At 38.6% G+C, this 25,280-nt stretch overlaps 1 protein-coding gene across 1 annotated transcript in view; it reads right to left on the bottom strand.

Annotated features, from left to right (window-relative positions):
• NR5A2 (nuclear receptor subfamily 5 group A member 2) overlaps window positions 1-25,280 on the bottom strand; it is an 84,317-nt gene that overhangs the window by 45,776 nt on the left and 13,261 nt on the right. The window contains exons 4-5 of the mRNA XM_058030346.1: window positions 24,785-24,926; window positions 21,418-22,064 (exon numbers count right to left, since the gene is read on the bottom strand). Coding sequence (XP_057886329.1) covers window positions 21,418-22,064; window positions 24,785-24,926 — 789 coding nt within the window. The remainder of the gene's footprint in view (window positions 1-21,417; window positions 22,065-24,784; window positions 24,927-25,280) is intronic.

Raw genomic sequence — 25,280 nt, 5'->3', positions numbered from 1 at the left:
CCAGAATATGCGATTAAAATGTAATTAATTTCTAGATATCATCAATATTCTGTCATTGCATAAGGGGAATGGACTAGGTGACCCATGAAGTCTATTCCTACCCTCATATCTATTATGATTACTTTATATTAGTAAAATTACTTTTTAAGGTCACTTTTATGTCATGGTTCCCCTTACACAAATATTTGGTACGTTTGGCCATTTATGTGCATTTTTTCCTGTTCTGCTTAGCATGGATTCAGTACAGGCAGAGCACCAAATGAAGGAAAAACGTGATATTTTGTTGTAAATAATTCATAAAACAATGTTATGACCCTTATTCCCCATGAGGCACCCAGATAATGAGCCACCCAAATGAAGCAGCGAAAACATGCACTTCCCCTGCCATGGGTGTGCCCCTGACAGACTCCTCAGGGTCACAAACCCATCAATCTCTTTTCACACATGAGCTAATCAATTCAAAGAGGGAAGTGCCAATGAGCTATTAGATCAATATGGTGAAGTATGGAGATTGATCTTATCCCAGAGTGACTACATTAACAGACTCGTCAGTGTGACCTCTGCCCTGCAGCGCACATTATACAGGATTGCAAGTCTGAGATCTGAATGAAGACCTCAGGTCATTGCTTTTAATAATCTGCTTTGCTGAAAGAATTAAAAGTAAATCTGTAAAGGGATGACTAATGAAAATATGAAGTGCTTTCTGTTTCCCTAGTCTTGGTATGCTTGCAGAAATCACAGCAGCCGGCAGCATTGGCCGTGTCCCACAGGCACCTGCTCAGCCAGGCTGGGCTGTCGGCGTTTGGGAGAACAGTTCAGTACAGCCTCTGAGAGTGTGCTCTCCAGAAATCAAATACAACAGGATAACAAGTACTAGCTCTGTCAAAATCACTTAAAGTCTTGGCTGACCTGCCAGACTGAGAGGTGGACTGGAGTCCTGGTGGTCTGAATTATTTAGCTGGTGTAAGTGGGATGGCAGGAGCCGCCACTGCTGTGGAAGTTGCTCATAGTGCTGCTATGCACTGAGTGTTCCTTCACCAAGCAAAATGTTCCCTGTACTTGCATTAACTCGAGGTCCAGCCCTGGGAGTCAGTCTGCTTTCAGTAAGGCCAGAGGCCAGTGACTTTGGGGAGAATTGATCTGATCAGAGGAGCCTGGTTCACAAAATTCGTGAGCAATATGTGCATACATTCTATAATGCTCTGCTGTTCCCCAATCAACCTGTGCTGGTAAACATCAGCAGCTCTGCAGGAAGTCTGTACATGAAGTGATCACATGTAATACTATAAGCAACCATTTTGGGCATCTCATTTTAAAGACTCATTCTTTTCATATATAATTTCAGAGATCCTGAAAAAGAAGTACACTTCTTTTTCTCAGAGCATGATATTAATATTGTTAATATTTTTAAACTCTGAATAATTTCATTGCAATGAAACATTTATGTATATAACACACTTTTAATACTGTATTTTTATTATACCAAACATTTTTATTGTTCATTGTATAATTGAATCAATGAATTAGGAAAAGGTTACTAAAAAAGGATTAATGCATTTTTAATGAAACTAAATGATATAACTTCTGTTAGTCACTGAGAATAATGGCAGATCTATCAGGTTTATACAGATAAGAGCTTTGTGAGTTTATCTGAAAGCCCACATAATGGCCCTCATTTAGTGTAACCTAGAGAAACAGCCCTAGCAATCCTATTCAGGATTTTAATTCATTGTTTATGTATATGATCTCTCTTCCGCCTTGTGATCAGAACACCTGTCTAATGATGCAAATATGAATCTCTTTAGCAGACACATCTCTTTCCACTTGTAAAACACTTACTGAAAACAATGCTCTTTCAAAGTCTAAATGGAAGAACCAAGCAATGCAATACCACTGGGAAATGTTTCTGGACTCAGGCTAACAGATAGAGAAACCAATGAGAACTCTGCACATTAATAGTGAGAATGTGAACATTTCAATACTCGCATAGCTCAAATCCTTAATGAGCACACCAGCCTAAATTCTAAACACTTTTCAGGTAGAAACTACTATGCTTAAAGATATCTCAGTAGAAAATCCTCATATTGGTATAACACTGATTGAAATGTGAATGCTGTACAAATGTCATGTAGAAAACTGTATGGCAGTTGCAAACTTGGTTCTGAATCCCACAGAGGCACTAAATATGTGATCTTTGCAACGTAGCATTTATATTCTGATTATTTGGGAATGGATATAAAAATAGGTAACAGAAGGTTATATTAGTACAGGATATACTGGAGAGGAGGGACTTTATAATGGCGCCCTTAGAAACATATTTGCATTTTTTCAATTGGAGGTATGCTACCAAACTTCAACAGAATGATTCTGGTACTTTTCCTACCTTCCAGTAGTAACTGAGAGTATGCAGAACATGTGTGGTGCACAAGATGCTGCTCAAGAACTTGTCTGAATTCTGTGAGACCACATAATTCATAGTGGTGAGCCACAGTTACATAAATCTCACCACCAAAATGGGCATAATTTTTCCTACCACTAAATTGTGGTTTTTATATCATGTCCTTTCCAAACAAACTAAAAAGCTATTCTATAATAGAAGGGTTTTAGATCTAGAAGGAGTTTAAAGTCCTGATATTATATTTGTATCTTTCCACTTATAAAGCAAGGAAGCTAATACACACCCAACAGTACAAGTCTCAAAAGGACTTTGATGCAGGAAAGCTCTTGTCCTTTACTCACTGATGGAAAGCTGGTGATTAAATATTTTCACTAAAATGAAAGCAATTCTCCTGAGCAGGGCCAAGGGTAAGTAAGTTTATAGCATATACAGAACCAAAACACCTTTTCCAGAAATAATATTAACACTATCTTTTTAAGATTCAGTGCCTCACATTCAACAAGTGCTAGAAGTAAATGCTGCCTCCCAATGGAAACATAAAGTTTGTTTCCCAATAAAACAACTATGGAATTTCTAGTCCAATTGTTTTAACCTACCTCTCGTAAGAAAAGAACAATTTTCATTCTGGATTTCACAATCAAATATTTTGGTTTATGAATTTCATTCCAGTGGGCTCATAATGTACGTCTTGAGTAAGGCAGTTATCTTTTCCCATTAAAAACAACCACTTGAAAACTGGTCAGAAATACAAGGAAGCAAAACTGGAATAGTGCTAGAGTTCAAACAAGGTCGTGAAGTTAATGAGAAATACAATTTATCTTACGATTCTGCAATTTACCATACAATCTCACAACTCATAATTGCAATGTCACTGTCACACATGTGCTATCAACAGATGCATCTGCCTGGTCACAGAATCTGTGGCTGCATTAGGGGTATCTGCTAGTGGCATCTATTTAGGTGCTTGTTATGTATCTGAGTGCAAATAAGTAATACACATTATAGTCAGTAAGACATGTTACTAAGTTCTTTGTAACACAGGAATGGATTGAAAAAAATCCACTCCAATTTCCACTGCAAGCAAGAGCTTATATGCAGAGAACATTTCTGAAAACATTCAGAACAGAAAAATAATCTTCTGGGAAAGTTACAATAGATTCAAAATACATGTCTAGAATCTAAATGCTTCCTCAGCCTTGATAGAATAAATAATGCTTTCTAGGTAAGTACTGCAGGTCTTTTGATAACATATATATTAATAAATTAAAAATGCCTGTAGATTGACAAGTGCTTTGTGGGCTTATACTGGAAAGCCAATAGCTAATTATGAAAGCCTGACTTGACTAATCAATTATTCAGATGAACATTAGGTGCCTATTATATGCGTAAACATGGGAATTATATTTCCCCCAAGTAACTTTCTAAAATAACAAACCCAAAACATGTAAATTTGAAACAGACAGAAATGGCACTATTATGCCCTTATTGCACATGCAGAACTCCCACTGAATTATTCAGGGAACAGTGAATCGGGAGCCTCGATCTTCTGACTCTGAGCAGCACAGCAATAGCAGCACATGCCATGTAGTATTTGTTATGCATGTAATATTGATTTAGCTCGTTCTTGCTGGTCATGTTTCAAATTCATTTCATGTTTGGGAGATAGGGAAAAGGAGTAGTATCTCTGGATTGATATTTGCAATATATTTTTATGCCTGTTGAACACAAGATTATCTGATAAATTAGTAACACCGTGTCTTTTGATTGCAGGAGGAATAAGCCTTTGAAAATGAGCACCAGTGAGGTAATGAATTGTGTTTTGAAAAGGTTTGTACTTGCTACCCACCTCCTGTATGTAAAGCCTGGGAGAGCGCTGGTATTACAGAACGGATTCACTTATGTTTCTTTAAGGCACAGACCACAACAAAATAAGGCATAATTGTCCTTTGCATTTAAAAAAGACCACGCTCTTAAACAGCATACAGCAACAGGGAAACCAGAAATAGATGTGACCAGACACCTGCTGACAAACAGTGACAAATCCCAATGACACTGCAGTGACCCCCAGTTAGTCAAGATTTAATTAAGGAGTATAATTAAGTCAGTGGAACAGAACACTAATGAGTAGTGTTTTTTATATGGGTAATTACACATAAGAATACAAAGTGAGCCAGACCCCTACATATATCATTAAAATGAACAGTATAGAAGGACAACTAGGGCTTAAATATTTTTGTTTTTTCTCTGCAATAAGGCAGGTTGAAACACCCCATCTTGTCAAGCATATGTAACATGCTTACAAATGCCCCTGGCCCAGCCAAGCATGTGTCTAAGCATGTTGGTAACATGACCTTGGTGGCACAATGCACATCACCACAGCTATGCATGGATGGGGCTGCCAGGCTCTGTCTGTCACTGTGTTTGCCTGTGTTTGTACTGGGCAGGGGTCATTCAGGCTCCTTTTCTAACAAATGACATTCTGTTGCTATTCTCTTACAAGTAACACAGCCTCTGGATTTCATTTATCACAAGTGTTGATTACGAGGAAGACATAGGTTACAAATTGTTCCTATGATTATCTGCATGTTGGGCACAGTATACCTTTACAATCAAATGACAGAGATTTCTTACAGCACATCCAGATCCAGTTCTCTGGAATTTATTCTGGGAATCTTCGGGCAGTTGAATGAAATAGCTGAAATATTTCTGACTACGTGGTTTTTGCATATATTTGCTTGTAATTCCAACATAAAAGTATTGTAAGGTAGATTTACTAGACCAACATTTTAAACTAGGGTGGAAAACATCATAATGAATAATGATGACAATGGAAGAGGAAAAACAACTTTCCTATGGTCTTGAAGATTTAAAAGAATGCCTGTGTAGTTTGGGGCCAACCCTCTGTGGGATTACTCTATCTGCTCCCAGCTGGTAGCCTGCAGTTCATGACAGCCTTTTATCCGTTATCAAAGCAACAAGTGGAAAAGCAGATCCTCCTGCCTGCTAACACTCTGTTCTGTTCTCTCTGTAGAATTTCTGCTTCTAAATCTTTCCTTTTAACAAGTCCTCAGATTTCCTTCCTACGGCTGCAGGAGACACTAAATATCTCTCAAGTTTCTAGCTCACTTGTCTAACTTAAACTCTGCAGAACACTAAAGGAAGAAAGAATAATTGCACTGCACCAGCACATTTTCTACAGGAACTGACTGAAATGCAGAATGAGCCTTATCTTGCTCACACTGGAGTGCTGAGAGTTTAGCAACTGAGTTCAGCGACAGCAAAAGAAGAACCTAATTACTCAAACAACATGGTACCAATACAATGCTTTTACAAATTATGTAAGTACAAGTTTTACTGTTGCAAAAACAAAGCAAACAAACTGCATTGACACTTACATCATATATCCTGCATTTACTTTGCTTTTTTAGTAGCATAGGAAAAAATAAAACCAGGTAGAACTAGGAGATATTTAAGTATAATTAATGCAAATTATTTCAAGCAAATTCTGTCTACTGAAATGGAACAGTTATTTTTTATTAAAACAAATATTAATGAATATATTTTGTGTAGTAAAAGTATATATCCCAATTTTGCTACAATCGTGCTGTCATGGAGTAATAGGCCTTAGATACACAATCCTGTAACAGTAACAATCAGATAAAAATTAAGAGAATTTAACAAGTTTTTATATAGGCTATGTTAAACAAAAATATATGTTAAGATTTTGGGGATTTTTGTCAAGAACTTTGGTTTTTAAACAGATTTTCCACAATTTATGGCAGTCACACAATGACAGAAGATGCCATGGGAATGCCGTTGTGGCAGTGAATCTGGGACTTGCTCTCTCTCTGGATGCAGGCCTTTGCCACCAGGCTTCTCTGTGCATACCAAGGTGCCCCTCTGAGCTGGCCACAAGAGATGGGGCAGGGCCAGGTCCTGCCAGCACCGTGCCCTGCCCACAGCACAGTCCTGTCACACTGAGCACAACCACCTCTGGGGCCTCTGGTGTTCTGCTGAGACATGGGCAGTAGCATTGCATTTTCATGAGATGCCCGAGGTAAACATTCCAGAAAGGACACAAAAATTTCAAGATATGAAGTTTGTATCTTAATTTTTTCCCATAAGCTGCAGCACATGCAAAAACCCTAGCAGAACTTTAATGCAGTAAACCAAGGGAGGTCATAAAAATGATGCAAGTTATTTCCCCATTTTCATTTTTCTGCAGGCATGTGCCAGGATGAAATGCAGGGTTAGCAGGAGGGGCTTCTGCATGGGCTGCAGACACAGGAGTGCATTAGGGTCCCTGACGTCTTCTCCTGCCCCATGTTTGTCTCCGCGAGGCTGCCCCTGCCCGGCCGTGTATGAATGAACAGAAGTGCCTTTCATCCCCCACTTGCCTGGCGCTTCAAAAGGAATTACAAAAATAGCAGCCACAAAAATCCAGCTGCCTGCCAAAAGGCCCGCACACGTCCCATTCTCACAGGCATGCAAAAGGTTGGAGAGCTCAGCAGAATTTTTATGTACGGGAGCAGGCCCAAGGAAAACTCACACGCCATAACCAATTGTGGACAGAGGATCATCTATCAGCAGACAAATGCAGGAACTCCAGAATGTCTCTCCTCAAATGAAATAATATATCTTTGAAAGCCAATGCCCGTTTTAGGCCTGAGGCCCATATATCAAGCCTGAGAGGCTTGTGGATACGCTCCAGGGCCATTAACCTTCCACCTGTTTCCCCTTGTCCTTCAGGATGAGACCCTGCCCTTGATTTTACTCCCTTCCCCTGTTCATCTTCCGACAGAGTGTAAATGTAAAGCAGAGGGCCTGCGAAATAATTCAAAGGCAATGGACCAGGGACATGGTTACAAATCTCTGCCACTGGCACTGTGACTTATGCAGGCAGTTTGTCACACATGAGCCAGGTGACCTCTGTGACATAACAGAGAAAAATATCGCCCGAGATCAAAAGATGAGATTCAGAGCACTCTAAGTAACTCTGGTGTACACAGCCACGCTGTGCGGTGGCCAAGGGTTTCCTCTCCTCCCAGTGCTGCTCGCTCCCTCACTAGTGAGCGAGACACACTGCTGCTAATTTCAGTAATCTCTTTTTCTCTCATCTCTTTGGAAATCTTTCCTGTAACCTGAACATCAACATTTGTCTCCTTCTGAAGCCCCTCTTTTTCAAAAAAGATAGTTAAATTGACAAGGAGGGACAGCAAAGTGTCATTCAGCGGATAAAAATTAATGAAAAAAATGTGTCATAATTGAAAAGAGTGGATTAGTCACCTTTGTAAATAGGTCTGTTTTAATCAAGTAATTTTTGAAATTTTAAGTAGTACTGAAACTTTATATGAGCAATGATGTCCCTAGTATTGCAATAAAAAGTGTTCAAAGTTCAAACATTTATTGGGATTTGACTCTCATGACAGTAAAAATGAGAGTAGAGTTAGTATTTAAAATTATGTAATAGACCCAGATAGCACACTTCAGCACCTATTAATATTTTACAAAGAGATATACTACAGAATCAGAATAATAGTCACTTGAAATAAACCAAATCAGAGTAATTTAAAAAAAAAATCTTGAATTCATTTTTCAAGCTGTGTTCTACATAGGAAGTCTCCCAGCTGGTTTGTACATTCAGGACTCTGCTGGGTGCAGACAAAAGAGTAAGGCCTAATGCAGTGTTTCTCTTTCACTCCCTGAAACCTAATGGTATGTCTGGTATGGACATTTAATTTTGTCTATTTCATAAATTAAAGAAAACCCACAACTGTCACAGTATCCCTGGCATGATGATGAAATGAGAAATACAACTGTAACTAAATCAGCCTAAATCCCATTCTAATCCTAAATCACTTTGGCACTTGCCAACATCTACTTGATGAAAAACTCAGTTTAACCCGTGAATGTATATAAAAATATACAGACACACAGAGAAATTCAGTACATTGATTACAAGTGTGCCAAGTGTTACCTTATCAGCTATTTCATCCTGCTTCATCTCATGCCGACTTGGAAAATTTTGCAATGTTCACACTCTTTCTCAAAATCACCTTGCATTCCACTATTGAAATATATCTAAATTCACTACATCTAAAAGCATAGAAAAGTTGGACAATGGACAGGTTTTGAGGCTAAATCGTGCAGCAGTTACAAAGAAACACACAGCTGAAAATCATTTCACATTTCCCGTTGACTAAAACCTGATGTACAGCAGTAAACCACTCTGTGCAGAATGCTGCAACAGTAAACACAGTAAATGCAAAATTAGTATTACAAAAAGATTACTCTGAAGTGTTGCCACATGCATTTGTAAAAATAAGACAGCTGTTTGATTTTATAATGCTACAATCTTTTGCTCTGGTTCAGGCCATATGATTAAACACACATTTTCTTCTTTTTAATATCTCTAAAGAAAGTCTGTCAGAGACACAACAGTCAGCAATTACAGGTCAGTTTTGTCACCAGTTTCACTGAACTCCAAGTCAAATTCCAGATGTCTTCATTTTTGAAAATACCTAGTGTTACTTTTTGTGTAAAACAGAGGTGTTATAATTAAATTTTCTGGCAGTCAAATCTTTAGCTCTTTTACACTTCTACTGAATATATTAATTTTTATTTAATTTTGGTTTCACTTAGGCTTTCTGCATTTTTTAATATATTTGATGTATCCCTGAAAAAATTAATATTTCATTTCAAAAGCACCTAACCCAATCCATTTCCTTTTACAGTAAGTATGATCTAGTGCATCTGCTTTTGTAATATTCATGAAATCTGGAAATCAAGGCTAGGCATCATATACTACCATCATATGCTAATAGAGGGTTTTGCTCATTTGAGTGTTTGATCTGTTTTGAATGCCCAAATGGCCTATTAGAATTTCCAAGACATAAACTACTGTAAATGTTATTATATGTATAAAAATACTATTATATGGATATAGTAAATTTTAATTTTTATAGATACACACTCAGATTCACATGAAATAATTTGTCTCATTTACCTCCTGCCATGTGTTTTTTGTGTAAATAGCTGCTGAGCTATTTTATAAAACTGAAGGTTAAATTATGCTGATTCTGAAGAAGAGAATTTGAGTCTTGGTTATAATATAACAGAATATCTTGTCTTGAGGAAAAAAGCCTTAAAATAATTGGTTTACATAGTACATGCATGCTAGCAGCCCAGTTAATTGTATTTTTGAGTGGCTATGCCTCTCTGATTCAGGCATTTGAAACAAAGTAAAGCAAGAAGTATTTAACATTAACAGTAATATAAATAATAATAATTTGGGGCATGAATCATTCCTTACATTCCTTTCCAGCTAGAGGCAATTTCTGTTGGGAAAAGTGCCATATAGTATCGACAGTGACAACAAATTGTATTGTGCGCTGAACATCTGTTTCCGACTCCCACACTGATATTGCAGGTTGGCTACTTCTGATTTAGTCTTCACAGGCTGCCCAACCACAGAGGAACTGGAAATTGCTGGTACGTTCAACTTTTATTATTGGAACACAGGAAAACTTTATCATCATGCTGGGAAGGTCTGTGTCTTTTGAAATATTGGAAGGAGGATTATGTGAGCGCAGAAAGCCACATGCGACAGTTCTTAGGAAGAAGGGGAAAAGTGGCTCCTGTTCATTGTGTGTGCCCATACACATGGGTATGAATGTCTGAGATTAAAATCTCAAAATGGATCAGTATTTCAGTTTTCAAGATGTGATGTTTGATGGCGAGGGTTTGGTGAGGGGTGTTTATTCTTAATAAAACCAGCAGCACTGCAAAAAAGGACTGGATTCTCCCAGTCTTGCTCAATAGGTACCAGTGTCCCTATACAGAATATCTCTGGAGTTCAAAGCAGTTCCTATAGGGTAGAGCAGACTGAGGTTTAGTTTGAATTGCAGGCTCTAGCCCCAGAGAACTGAGCTGTTCTAACTCGTATTTATGGCACCAATTTACTATGGTAGCAATTGAAACAGTAAGGCTGTGTTAACTAGCTGAAATTACACCTGTTAAAAAAATCAAAGCCAAAACTAAGCATTTTTTTTTGAAACTAAGGGCTTGTTAGAATGATCAATGTAATTTTTCTCATAGTTACACCACCATTGTTAGAAAAAGGTTAAGTTCCACTTTGGCTGGGAAAAAGAAAAGAAGATACATTCTTGATAGGCACCATGGACCAGTTTGATAAAGCTCCAACTCCTGATCTGTAAACTTTTTTACAGAGAAAGGAGAGCAAGAAATTCCACTGAACTCCTGTTAACACTAATTAGAGTTGCCAGCATGCAGTGGAATCAAAGGCAAAACATGTGGAGCTCCCACTGAAGTCAAGAGGAGAAGGGTATGACTTAAAGGAGAGGCATGCAAATTAAAAATAAATGTGGTTCAACTTTACCAAATGAGCTACTCATGTAAATACACACTTTGAGGTCTAACCCTTCCTACTGGGAACACTCTCCCTGCAAGTTCATTCCTAGTCAGGAGACAGCATTGTCCTTGACCACACTTGCCAAATGAGAACCTATCTTGGAAATGATAGTTCCAAGCCATGGACAATGTAAAGGAATTGCCATGTGTTTATTTCTAGTTAAAGTTGTTACTATTGTTGCTGTTGTTAAAATTTTTATTGTTTATTCACTGTTCTATAAGCAAGAACCATTATTTTCCAAGTCCTGCCATCAGAAAGGCAGTGGTACTTACAGCAATTTTGGGTTTCTCAAAGACTTGAAATTCTAGGTAAAATCTTAGCATATCTAGCAATATGGCAAATATTCCAAATAGTGTTAGGACAACGCACATATTGGCCTCAGATGCAGAAAATTGCCTATTCTTGTTTTTCATGAGTATGATATGTACTAACCCAAACAATACTCAGTAGAATTTGTTTGTAAGCAGCCGGCTTTCTATGTCCTGCTCTTCTCTCCATGTTTAGATTAAAGGTACCTCAGTGACTGTGGAGTTGTCAAAAAAGAAACTGAAACTATTTTATGCTATAGTGACCTGGTTGCGAGCTACACACATCAATTTTGGCTTCCACTTGCTCACTGGATTATTTGCACCACCACCTAATTTAGTCTCACGTCTCCTAGCAGCCAGTCTAATACATCCCTGCCATTCCCACAATTCTAAGGATTGTGGGACAGGGTTGTTATTGCCCTAAAAGCACTGCACAGACAAACAGGAGCAGAAACAGAAACTTTGGGCAATGATTATTCTTTCTACATGTTTTAGCTGTTACATGAAGTTAATACTTAGAATTAAATAACTTTGTAGTTTTATTGTGATTTTTACTGAGCTCTAGAAATATCAATATGATGACTGCTGGCCCTTATGATCCACATACCATGAAACTTTTTCTCAAATATTTCCACCTTTTCCAGAAATGGTGCACAAAGATTTTGAGGGCTTGTTGCTGACACCACTGACTGATTGAGAAAAAAGTCAGTGGACCCCAAAGCCACAAATGATTGCAGCCTATGTAGTGGGCATGGCACTAGCACAATTCCCAAGAAAGGGAAAGGAAAAGAAGATAAAGTAGATAACAAATAAGGAATTTAGAATAATGTGGCAAATGAAACTTAAATGCTTGGCATAAGCAGCTTTACAGAAGAAAACAGAAAACTGGCAAATGCTATGATGAAAATGGAAATACAGTATTCAAGATCTTAACTTGCACTTCTTACTTGGACAAAATTTTTATTGGTTACAGTAAAGCTTTTTCTGATATTCAATATAAGACTGGGTCCATAAGCACAGCCTGACTTAGACTGAAAAATTCTATATACAAGGCTGATTTGTTCAGCTCTCTATTTAGGAGAGCAAGCAGTTATAGGTACATATTTATTTCCTTGCACAGTGAATTCTGGCCATAGCATGGAGATGAGGAAGGTTCCTATCTTGTTAGTCTTTTCTGCTCATACCTTGAAGAGGGATGAAGCAGATGTGACCAGACAGCCCTGTCTCTGCCTCCCCTAAAATGCTGGATCATCTCTCAGACAGTTGCACAAGAGATGCAGAAAGCTGATTCTTGAGTGGTGAGGGATTATGACTCAGCACCACCAGTGTGCTCATTACTCAGGACAAACTGGGAGACTGCAGTAAGCATTCCCCAATAAATACCAAAAGGTATCCAGATGAAACAAAGGGATGGTGTTGACTGTAACACCAGAATAAAGAAACAATTCTTCCTCACATTCAGTGTCACTTAGTCAGGGTGATGTTTCCTGTACTCAGCAAACATGCCAGTAAAAGAATTTCCTTGGCATCGAGACAACATGGAAATGTCCTTTTAAAATCAGTTAATGCCAATAGAACTCATGAGCTAGCTGGAACCATTTCCTATGCTATGGAAAGAACACTCAAATAAGGTTAACCAAGACATTTCACCCTCCCAGCCTCCCCCCTCCCCATCTATTTCTGGATGTCTTCTTTTGTTCACCCTTTGCTAATTATAGTGGCCTTGCTTAGGTGATATTTATAGTCTTAAAAGAGTTGCCTGACTTTTAGAACACTTTATTCATGTATATTTCCTGTGTTTATTGTTGCCTTAACTAATTTTTTAAAATTAATTTTACTTGATCCAAGATTTTATTTAGCAACAAAAATCAAAGTAACTTTTCTTTCAACAAATGCAAGAGCTGTATTTAGATGGAAAAAGCATTTTTCTATTTCTGAATTTCCGAACACAGATTTTAGTTTCTTTCCCTCTCCAAGTCATAAGTATGACAGAAAACTCTGGAATCAGACAAAATGAAACTTCTTTTTTCACTGCAGTATGGTTACTTGGTATTTTATTTTACTAATTTGTCCTTTTTTTTCAGTAATGAGTAATTTTGTCAGTAATGGTTGCTTTAATGAGTGGGGTGTTTCTGAGACACAGTGTTAAATATTTTTTTTCCAGACTACCCTGATGTTTTCCTAACCACCTATAACTGAAATTCCACAGGTTGCAGAAGTGGAAAAAAGACACTGAGAACATCTACAGAAAATTACATCTTCACTTTTCCACCTGCACCATATTTCATCACTTTCTTAGTTTTTCTTCATTCCTTCTTAAATCTGCCCTTTTGTTCCTTGTGCGGTTGCACTGAAAATGTGCCTGTAGTGATGCCAGTAGCAACAGCTTTCAGTCCCTATTTCAAAATGGCAAATAAAGAACATTTTAGGGAAAAATCTGATGCATGCTTTTCAACTTCCTTGACAGCAGTTGGAAATGTTAGAGCAAGACTGGCTGGTGTTTCACCTTTCAGCAGCAAGGCTTTCCCCGTCCCTGGAAGCGGCCGCAGTCAGGCGCGCACAGCTCAGGTAAGGGACGGCACCTGGCGGCTCCGGGCCGCCGCCGTGTGCGGTTCTCGCCTCACACAGGGGCCCCTGACTGGGCTGGCCAAGGGCACGGTGCCCGCCGCAGCCGCTCCAGGGGGGACGCAGGGAAGTGAGCGGCTCCTTCTCTGGGGGAGCCGCTGGAGCCCCTCAGCCTCTCGAGGCTGGAGCCCGGCGCTGGGTCCGGACCCCGCCACACGCCCTGCCCGGCCCTGCCCTGCCCGCGCTGCAGCGGCGCTGGGGCGCAGACCTGCGGGCGGCACCTCGGGCTGCCAGCCCCGACCCCTTCACTCGGTCCTGAGGCAGCCTCAGAGGACCAGAGCCGTGGCTCGAGTTAGCCGCTTTTTTCAGCTTTTCTCCCGTGTTATTTGCTGATGCCTGCGCTGGGCACAGCCCTTCCCTCACCTGCCAGCCCCAACACCCCCTCACGGCCCCACCTGGGCCCCACCCACGGCGGCATTCAAGCTCCAGCCAGGGCCCTGGGCTCCCTCACTGCCGGTATGTGTCCGTGTCTGGTCCCTTCCAGTCCTGCCATGTCCTTTTGGCTCCCAAGGCTCTCTGTGAGGGAGGGAGGGAGGTGGGGTGGGATGGGATGGGATGGGATGGGATGGGATGGGATGGGATGGGATGGGATGGGATGGGATGGGATGGGATGGTCCTGTGGGAAGACGGCGGCTCTGCCCCTCAGTGAGGCTGAGGCCATGGTGCTGCTGTGCCCAGCGGTTTCTGTGGCACATGGAGAGAAAACGTTTCAAATCCATTTTGTAATGGGCTAAGATGGTGTGTTGTGATTTAGGTGGCATTAGCTCTGAATAAAACTGTGCTGGAATGGAAAATACTTTTAAGTCCTTCAGTACGTTCCTGTGTTTATACAGCTGTATAAGGTGTCCAACCTGCTCTGAGTGATCCTGTGATCTGCAGCACAGTTTGAAAGCTCTTGGCTTTAGGCCTTCTCTCCAATAATGAGTCTGACGGCTCAGTGCTGTGGAAAACATATTTGTGGTGCTACTAGAGGCAGCACCAACAACATTTATGGTGAGGAACTACACAGTTTCCCGCTCTCCTGGGTATGTTTTGTTCAGATGTTGTGCTTCTACAAGGCTTTCATATGGCTATGTAGAAGAGCATCCATTGATATGATGCAGCTTCAGCAGGGCTTAGTAGAAAGTCTGTAAGTGACTTCAGTATGGCTGGGATGTCATCCTTACTGCAAGTGATCCTAAAGGCTACAGGTTGACAGAAGAACATACTTAAATCTGACCAGCTTTGATAAATTTATAGAGGCAAACTTCCACTGTAACTGGGAGCCATCTCATAGATTAGAAATATGATAGAGATATTGTATACAAGTGCTGGTTCTGAATGATACAGATACCATGCAAAAATTCTGGATCGGACTGGAACAAGTTCTCTTCCTGCTTTAAGATCTACAGCCTGGTTATATAAAATATCATAATTTGCAGATGAAAAAACAGCTCTTTTTGGGATTTTTTTTGGGGCAAATCTTACAAAAACTGGAGATCTTTACAAGTGAAGCTCTGTCATTCTGACAATAAAAATGTGACCGTACTAGGTGAAATGAGGCAATGTATCTGATTTTTCCAAGAGATTGGAATTGTTTAATTTTCAATGTGTAAAGCTCTCCATCTTTTGGCAAAATTATCAGGCCTTCACAGCAGAAAGTAACAGCTAAAAATTGCCTGAAAATACAACAATCTGTCAACATGGCTGAGCATTCCCTGTTCAGTTTCTTAGTACAGGAGTTATTGTTGGAGTTAACTCTAACATCCCTTTGGACTACTCAGCATGCAAGATCTAAAGAGCACTGGTTTTTCATCTCGCCCTACAGCAATGTGATATACATTTGCTAACACACCCAAGTAATCTTTCTGTGTCACTGCTGGCAATTGTCAAACTTTAATTGGAAGCTTAAAATTTGAAGGAAAACAATTAAACTGTAATATTAAACTTCTGTTTTGTGTAACCAATACCTCAAACTCAGATTAACTCAGTGTCTGCTTCAGGATTTGTAGCAGGAGTGGCTGTAGCTATGTAATTTGTGGTGTCCATATGTTAGGCTGTTACATCTCTACTTAGGGGCTGGCAGCTTTTTGAACGGTTTCTCGCTCAAATTTTCTCTGTAAGTAACAAACTTTAGTTACTGCACCACGGCTGTTCACGGTAACTTTGCTGGTGATGTGCTGGGGGCAGGTGCACTCAGGTGCAGAAGTGGCAGTGCTTCCAAAAACACCTACATGGAACGTGTTTCTTACTCACAGCATGATGCCTAACTGGCTAATAGATAGAAAATTACTGAATCCAGAGAGACTAAACTCAGTCTCCTGCTATCAGGGGTGATGGCATCCGACATCAGAATGAAACTAAAGTACCAGCTCTGACATGGAAGGGCATAAGAGAATGTCATCTTTTTCTTTATGCCTAAAAAATGTGCCAGCACTGAACAACCTGTTTAGAAAGGCTACAAAATCACATGCCCTCATGCTGAAATACAATGTTTAATTTGCCTTTTTCCAGAGAAGAGCCAGATCATCATGAAGTTTATGCTAACAGTGTGTTCCTCTATATTTTTTAGTGTTCGAGGAACATTTTTCTTAGATCCAGACACACTGATGCCAGAGTACAAATCAGCAGTTACACAGGCCGACATATTAACGAGTCTGATTACTGGAATCAAGTGTATTCCTGCACCTCAGTTTCTAGCAGCTTCCGTAACTGAAAGAACACAGCAGAAATTTTATTTCATCAGCTATGTGAGTTGCATTTCCTGTCCTGATAAACACACACTACAAAGTCCAAAAGCACTTCAAGTTATCAAATTGCCCTTGATTACTTAAGTCTTAATAATGTATCAACCTTTCATCATCCTGAAAATTTTTAAGGTATTTCAGTGCTGATCTTTTTCTCAAAAAAACAAAACCCCAACAGAACCCAAAACTATTTTTTGCTATTCTGTGGTAATTCCATGTAATTGTTGGATTTCCATTGTATAATTCCTTACTTTCTATGCATTCCTTGGTACTCAACTACATATGGACTGAAATTTGAAATTAAAGCTGGTATATAAGAATTACATTATTACATCTATGTAAATTGATTTCACAGAAGAAACTAAGAGCCTCCAGGAGTTCTGTTAATCCTATTCACATTAAGTTTGCACTTACAGAAATAAATTGAAACTCTGATAATATAGTTTCACTTCTGGGGAATATGTAAGACAAAGCTAGGCCTTTGTTAGTTAATGACCTGCCAAAATATCTGTGGTGCCATGTACAGTGCAAGTTCTATACACAGGGTCCTTTGGAGATATGTGATAAACCACTGTTTGAAGGCTACAGCTAATGTAAGCATGAGCAAATTTATACTTACAGCAAGAAATCTGGCTTGGGACTGACACAGTCTGACATCAGTGAATGGTCTAGATTTGCAAACTCAGTGAATAATTGTAGGATGAGCTTCTTTACCATGAAGTGCACTGGTTCTTCCTGCAATCATTCACTACAAGGTTTGCTCACATGGTACTTTGACCTATGACATCCTCACTAAAACAGCCAAATAAGGAAAGGTAGTTTTTTTGTGAGTCACCATTCTTTTAGTGCCTTTTGTAGCTATTAACACTCAGTTGATTTTTTCTGATCTTCAGCCAGAAGAAAGTGTCCTGAGGACTGTTTTTCAATGCAGGTCCTGTTTTTCTCCTGCTCCAGGCAGAGACTGCTTTCTTTTATGGGTTCAGTAATAGTTAGCTCTGGAAGCAGTCTTGGAATTTTCCCTGATGTGGGCTGATGAGGAAAGACCAGTCCAGAGAAGCTGCCTGCATCATTCCTTGGGGCCAGGCAGCCTTTGGACTCTAGAAACTCTTGCAATATTTTCTTTTTAGCTTTGTACAAAGGCCTTTCACCTGACTAAGACAGCTGGCGACAAATCTAGCATCCCGAGGGCATTCATGAGTTTTCTTAGCTGAGGATTAGATGGATATATCTTACTTTTATATTTACTGAGCTTTCAAAAACTCCAGAATAGCAAACAAAAGCCTTCTTTACTATTACTATTAATTACTATTACTATTACTACCACTATTATTACTATAACTATTATCCCGAGTCTTTTGGGATGTAACCTCTGTATTATTTTGTCTGTGTATAAAGAAACAAACAGAAATATACCTCCTTATGGATAAAAAAAGTAATATGTAACATTAACCCCCAGAATTTATGTCTTAATTATTCCTTACAAAGTATTCTGACTTCACATGACATGTAAGGATGTTTGAGATTTTAGCAGGTGTTAAATTCAAATTTACTGGATTGCAATTGGCTGATTTGAATGATTATTAATCCTGACTAGTTGGCTTCTTCAATTTTTCCATTAGTTTCTGATATCCTACATGAAGATGAGAGGTTCTGCTCCTCAGCAAGTGTGAAAATTACCCCTAAATTGTATACTCAAATCCATACATAGGTGATATTCCAATGAAGTACATGCTGTGGGTAGTTCTACACAGTCCATATTTTTCCCTTTTACATCCTCAAATTGTAACATATTCCAAAAGAGGCAATGAAAATTTGTAGATCAACAAGTGAGAAGATTATGATGAGCTTAAACTGGTCAAAGCTTCAGAAAAAAAAAGTTTTAAAATAGATTTTTTTTTTCATTTGAGATTTCTTTAAAAAAACCCAAATCTGCAGTAAAAGGGAAGAAAGAAGGGAACGTTAAAAGCTGCAGCTCAGTGGTGGGTTTTTGTTATTATCTCTAGGGTAATTGTGGCCTAAAGCACTGACGGACTGGGACAGCATTTTTTATCATATCCACCCCCTGAATTCTGCTAACCACAAATCTCTACAGTTAGCAGAAAGGAAAATGATTGCTCCTTTATATTAATAGAAGAGATGAGGGTGTAAGACAAAATTTATAATGAAAAGATACAGTAAATAATTGTAGACATGCTCCTAGTAACTAACAGCCAGTTGTGCGAGGCATCACTCACCATGACAAAGCCAAGATGAATTGCACACAAGCCACATTTACAATTTTGTACTGTTTAATTATTTGAGTAATTTAAATTTTTAATCCCAGAAATCTGCTGATGCACCTGTCTTATCTGAAAGACATCTCAATATTCCATTGTTTAGACAGGTAGGAATAAGAGTAAAATATAGTTCTGAGCAAACACCTACTTCTCAGCTGTAAATAGATGGGGAACAAAGTTAGCTGTTCTGAAAATATAATTGCATTTTTACCACAATTGTCTCCTCATCCTTCTGCATTTAAAATATGTCATAGTCTTAGGTGACTTTTTTTTTACCCACAGGTATTCATGTCCTGTGGAGAAATCTGAAATAGCTGCTTTTGCTACTTTGATCTGAAGAACCTGAAAGATGGATAGAAGATAACTGCATTCAAGAAAGGTTTGGAAATCTTTTGTTTAATATTGTTCTTGTCCTCTCAACTCAAAAGAGAGATTTTGTTACTCAGTGCTGTTAAAAAAGTAGGGTCCGATCTAAACATGCTTTTGAAACTGAAAAGCTTAAAGTTCTTAGCATTGTGTATAGTCTGGTCCCTAAATTTTGGATGTGGATGGATTTCTTAATGAATTGTTATTGTTCTGGAATGCTGTGCAATTTTGTTGATCTTGTCCAGCTGAAAAAAATAATCAGGATATGCCAGAAGGTATGAGACTGTCTGACTTCAAAGCTTCCAAATTACAAAGGGTACCAACGCTAAGGTGAAAGCAATGCCTTCTACAAATGTGTGAAAATCAGTTCATAAGCCAAAGGCTCTGTATAGCAAATTTTTATAATATGTGTATTTTCACAACCTTGTGTTTACATGGTAATGTGTAATACATCCAGAACCAGGAGAAGTTGGTCAGCATTTTCATAAACAAATTTCTGCATCTTTTGTGTCTATGCTCGTAAACATAGGTTGGTTGAAGAACATAATCCAGGCTGAAGTTGGAGGTGAAGGTCATATTTAAAACTGTTCCCAGTATAGCATGTTGAATGCTTGTAAAAAATTTGTCACTTTAATCATAAATGAAATTTTAGGGTAGATTGTAACTTAAAAGTTTGTACACTGAAAGGTATATAGAAGACAGTCACTTTTAACTCTAGGGTACCTTACTCTAGGCTAAAATACTCCCCAGTGTATGGACAGAAAGATCTGGTCTCAGATATTTGCCACATAGTCTACTGGAAATATAACATGTTCTTAATTTCAACTTTTAAATTATTTAAAATGAGTAGCATGGCTTATAGCTGACTACAAAATTGTATACAACTGAGATAGCAAACATGTGAGAGCCTTTTACTGTCTTTAATGCATTTTGGTTTTCCTCTCTAGGTAAACTTCCTCTCTTCTTTCTCTTTGAATAGACTGAGCTTTTGGTGATTCCTGCAATCATTCTCACAAAAAAATGGCAAGAGCTGGAGTTACATATGCAGGATATACAGCTTGCTTTTCTTGCAATCTGGTTTTATGTCATGTGTCCATGTCCTTATGGTCATGACAGACATGCTAGTGTGGCAAGCTCTCTGAGTGCAGCCTTTCAATGGATCTCCCTTTTGTGCTCTTAACTCAAGTAGATTCAATTCACAGTGAAATCCTACAGTAATTGTTACATTTGGAAGCTGAGTTATTTTCTCTTAGTTTGAAAGTAGTCAGAAATCACAGGCAGTCACAAAACTTTACAGATATCATAGCAAATATGGCAAAAATATCTCTCTGTAGCAGACAGACACAGTAACTAGTAATGTAACACGGAATCTCAGATGTGAGTTTAGTTCACCATCTTGAGGGTGTTTTTGAGACTGAAGATTATTCTTTCCAGAGCTGATTTTTGTATCGAAACAGTGGTTAAAACTGTAGTTCATACCTATTGTCTGATCTCAAATTTCTGGCTTAAAATTTCTGACTTGAATTTTCAGACCACAAAGCTGCTTTAACAATAAACCTGAAAAATGTAAATGGGGGAATTTCTGTCCACCAGAAAGCTGTGCAGAAGGATTTCCTGGGTGCTCCAGCAAAAATAAGAGCATTGTAGCAGCCTAGACTAAAGGAATCCCCCATGTATCAGTGGTGATGAGAATCAAAAGGAGTCCTTGAGGTATCTGCTTCCTCATTGCTTTCTGTTCCGTGTGTATCCTGCTTAGGTTTCAGCCTGCGCAGTTAATAAGATACGCGGGAATGCATAAAATAATATCCCATTGAGAAACTGAATAGTCCAAATATGGACTTATATAAAGTGAATGGAGGTGGACAGAAATGGCATTCCCCCATATGTTAAATAAGGTAATTAAATAATTACACAAATCAATGTGGAATGGTGGAACAGGTGTGCTTACAACCCTGAGTTCAAGCCAGACAGTGAGTGATGCTGACAGGGAGGGAGTAGGATTATGTGAGGCCCTGTGGATGTTAACAATAGTTGTGATAAATATTGAAGTACAGAAAAGCTGAACTGAGTATTGAATCTCTTTGCTACAGCTAATTACAGGCTCAGGTGGAAGTCAGCAACAAGTTTCCCTTCTAATAGCCTGCCTACTTCAAGCCAAATAAATGAAGAATGAGATGCTTGGGGGGGGGGGAGAAAACAAAATTCATGCTTTCCTGCTTGAAGTACAAGATTGTAAGAAATAGTATTTTTTTCTTGACTGATAATATAATGTAAAATTATTACCTACCTTAAGTTCTCTAAAGAAGATGCTACTCCTCGCCCACTCAACAATGGAGAAGAGGGTTTGGTCAGCCATTTTGCACATAAGCCCGAATGTGTTGAGCTTCTCATGTTTGCTTCTGTTGGCTTGCTCTTGCTGCAGATATGCCATGATTTTAGCTTGGACTTGTGGCTCATCAGGCTCACATTTCAGGAGTTCCAATATCAGATGTGGGATACTGGCTGGTGAGCTTGTTTGATAACTATCCATGTATGAGTAGCCCATTATTGACTCTGGTGAGCTGGTGTAAGGGTCAGGGTACTCGGACTTGATAGCACGGCTTGGAAAGTGGCCATAGGTTTGGTAGCCTTGCAAACTGCCGTGGGGTGGCATTGTCATGCTGATGGGAGAGGTCACAAAGGGACTCCTGTCATAGTCTGTAGGAGGCAAGGCAGTATGGTTCAGAGGTAGGCCTTTAGAAGCTGAATGGATGTTCTGGATTGCAGAGGATATTGTCAGGTCAGTTGGCATTGCTTGGATCACCTGAGTCATGGCTTCCAGTTTCAGTCCATTGGCTCGGATAAGAGCTTTCTTCTGCTGCTTCAATGCCCTGTCTCTCTTGTACATTGGTCCAAACTTGTTTCGACCGCCACGCATTCGGTCAGCTCGCACAGCTGTCAGGGGAAAAGAGGAAGTAAATCATTACTAACACTTGGAATTGACATTTGTAATCAAACAGATATTAGGAAGGAGCAGAAATGTAAAAATTTAACTCTTTTTTTTTTTCCAAATTCAGAGTTGCACTTTTGTTCCTAAGGAAAAGGATTTATTTCGACTTAACAAATGTCACTTTTTTCTAGTGATTTAAATGTCACATGCATATATTACTAACAAAGAAGGACTTCTCTGTACATTGATTAGGACACAGGGACAAACACAATGGATGGCTACAGGAATTTCACACCTGCTATGGGATCATGTGGAAATCTCAATGTACATTTGGGTTTATATCAAGCTACTATGTCATTAAGAAACAAGGGCTGAAGTCCAGAATTTGCCTGAGACGTATCCAGCAGACCACATTGTCTCATTATAATCATTCCATTACTGCCTTCCACCGCAGCAAAACATCTGAAATGTAAATTGTGAAATGTTCAGTAGTCACAAAGAGGAATACATTTCTCTTGGCAAAAGGGAAGCACTTCCTTTTGATTATTCTGTCCAGGTTGGTGTAAAACTTTGAGATTTCTAGTTAGCTGAGCTCTGTGGAAATGTTTAGCTGCAGTTGGAATGTGCAGAGAGAAAGCTGTCAGCTTGCTGCCTTCTACGTGAAGATAGAATTGAAACAGAAACTATTGACACTGTTCTGGCTTATAATATCTCTGGAATTAGAAATAATTAAAACAAATCCTACTTAACAGCTGCCTTGGGAGTCATACTGGTGGTCTCTGTCACCACAGTCTCTGTCACCATGGGATATATGTGATGGACTAGTGAGGAGCTTTCACCAAGCCCACCTAGCCCAACGGCAATTAGATTGAAAGAGGAACCTTTGACAGTCTGGTGACATGTTGAGACTGCTGAGATTGCTGGAGGTTAAGTTCTTGAGCTTTTTATCTTAGGGATTAGTAGGACATTAAAAATTTATTATGAATGCTAGATAGGCATAATACTGTACCTTATCACGTAAGGACTTTAACGCTTAATGATTTTTTTGGTCCATGGTAATTTATGAACTCGACTTTTAAGGCTTTATATATCACTATCAGGGAAATACACATATAAATGTCACAAGTATTTACAATTAAGAGAACACATGTTCTTCCAATTTTCTAAACAGCGGAAAAGAAGTTGTATGGATGTGTAGATAAGAAAGCTAAAGTACATTTTCTGCAGTACCTTTAAAACTACAGGTGTTTTGTTTGAATTTGTAGGAAAAATTAGCTGCCAATACTACTTCTGAATACTGACTGTTAACAAAATGCATTAAATGAATTTTATCACTAGTAAATGTAGTTAATTTTAAATCTGTATACACAGTATCCCCACGGGTACTCTGCAATTAAAAGCTGTGAGCCAAATAGGATTAGGAAGTGCTTTTGTATACATCCCTCTTAAATTTAAGGTGAACTTTGTGTAATGACAGAAGACAAAGTTTAGTCTTGTGTCATTGTCAGCAAGTGAGAGGAGTTGAAAGTAGGAGTAGACAAATGTATTTTATCCTTCTTCTTAATGCCAACAATGACAAAAGGATTCCACATGTCCTGTAATTGTACTGTTTGAATTTGGAAGCACATGCAATGATTCAGGATGTTTAGTGCAGTGTGTCAGTGCTAGCTCAGTCTTGTGGGCAAATACAACACTATTGAATCAATCAAACTGCAAGAGGCTGATTTTTCTGTTTATCTTCAGTTGTATCAACAGCTTCCCTTTGCCAGAGCCTGGTGACTGCCTCTTGTCCTTTCAGGTTCCCTTCATGGCTTACAGTTTTCCTCCTTGGCCTGATTTTTTTCTGGCTAAGTGTCTAGGGTGAATGTCACTTCATACAGTTGTAACAGTAAGGAATTTAAGAAATTGTCCTTGGTCAAGGAAAAATGCCATCTACTGTGAAATCTGAATTTTAATATTTTATATATCAAAGTTAGAATGAACCATGCATGATTCACAACTTCATGTTGATGATATTTTTGCATTTGGTTATCTGAAAGGGTATTGTACACTTTTCATTGTTCTCTGTAGATGACAAAGTGAAATGAAGTCAAAAAGTATACTTCAGAATGCCTTATCCTCTTTCAATCACAACAGCCTCGCAGGTGCAGCATCACAAAAATATAGGACACAACTTTAGAGATTATTTGGCTCCTTAATCTCAAAGGCAAGTCAGTCTGAGAAAAACCCTTATTTTATCTGTTTCTTTGTGTTCTGCCTTTGGTGTTTTTACATATGAAGAACATATGTAAAAAAACCAAAACAACCCAACCCTAGATAAAATGCAAATAAAATCAGATCACTCTCCGTAGCAAATGAATAATTTTATTTCTAATCTGGACAATTGTTTTATATTTAATCTAAATTAAGTCTTTTTGAAAAGCTGCAAAATTATTCAATCTACATCCATGAATTCACGAACTTGAAAAGCCTGAAATATCAAAATATATACTTATATGAAAAAATGGATTATGGTTTTGACTGCTTCCTTAATGGTAGTAATCTCCCATTTACTTATTAGATTTTTTTTATAAAGCAACAATTTCACTGACCATACAAAGTAACCTTTTGTTAACATTTCAAAGCCATAACTATATAACTTTTTAATATAAAATACAATGCATTAACATCTTATCCTATAATTTTATAGTATAGTTGAAGATATCAACAAGACTATAGCTCTTACCTTCCAATTTCATTCCAACACTTAGACATTTTTGAAATCGACAGTAAGGACATCGTTTTCGCTGTGTTTTGTCAATCTGGCAATTCTGATTTTCTATACATGTGTACCTTTTGTTATTCTGGACTGTTCGCTTAAAGAATCCCTGTATGATAGACACAAAAATTAGCCTGTTTTGCTTGAACGTGTGTTTCATTCAGCATTTCATGGAATTCATTGTAAGATAATTTTCAGAAGCCATTCAAGCACTTACAAAGTTACATAGTTTATTTTAAATTAGCCAGCTGAGCCCAGGAGATAGCCACCAGATTGCAAAGCAGGTTTTCTTGTGTTAGTGCTATGTTTTATAGACTTAATGTCAAAGCTTGGTGAGACCTTCAGGAGGCTGTAGCCTTCCATGCCTCTAACACCAGTGGCAGAAATAGTGACACTGACTGCTTCCTTTCGCATTCTTAAATCATTGCAGAATTATTAAAGTCTTCATTTTCAAGTAGTTTTA

The sequence above is a fragment of the Melospiza georgiana genome, chromosome 9, assembly GCF_028018845.1.
Source record: "Melospiza georgiana isolate bMelGeo1 chromosome 9, bMelGeo1.pri, whole genome shotgun sequence".
Taxonomy (NCBI): domain Eukaryota; kingdom Metazoa; phylum Chordata; class Aves; order Passeriformes; family Passerellidae; genus Melospiza; species Melospiza georgiana.
Note: the sequence above shows the minus strand (reverse complement) of the source record. Positions and strands in the feature narration are given on the sequence as shown.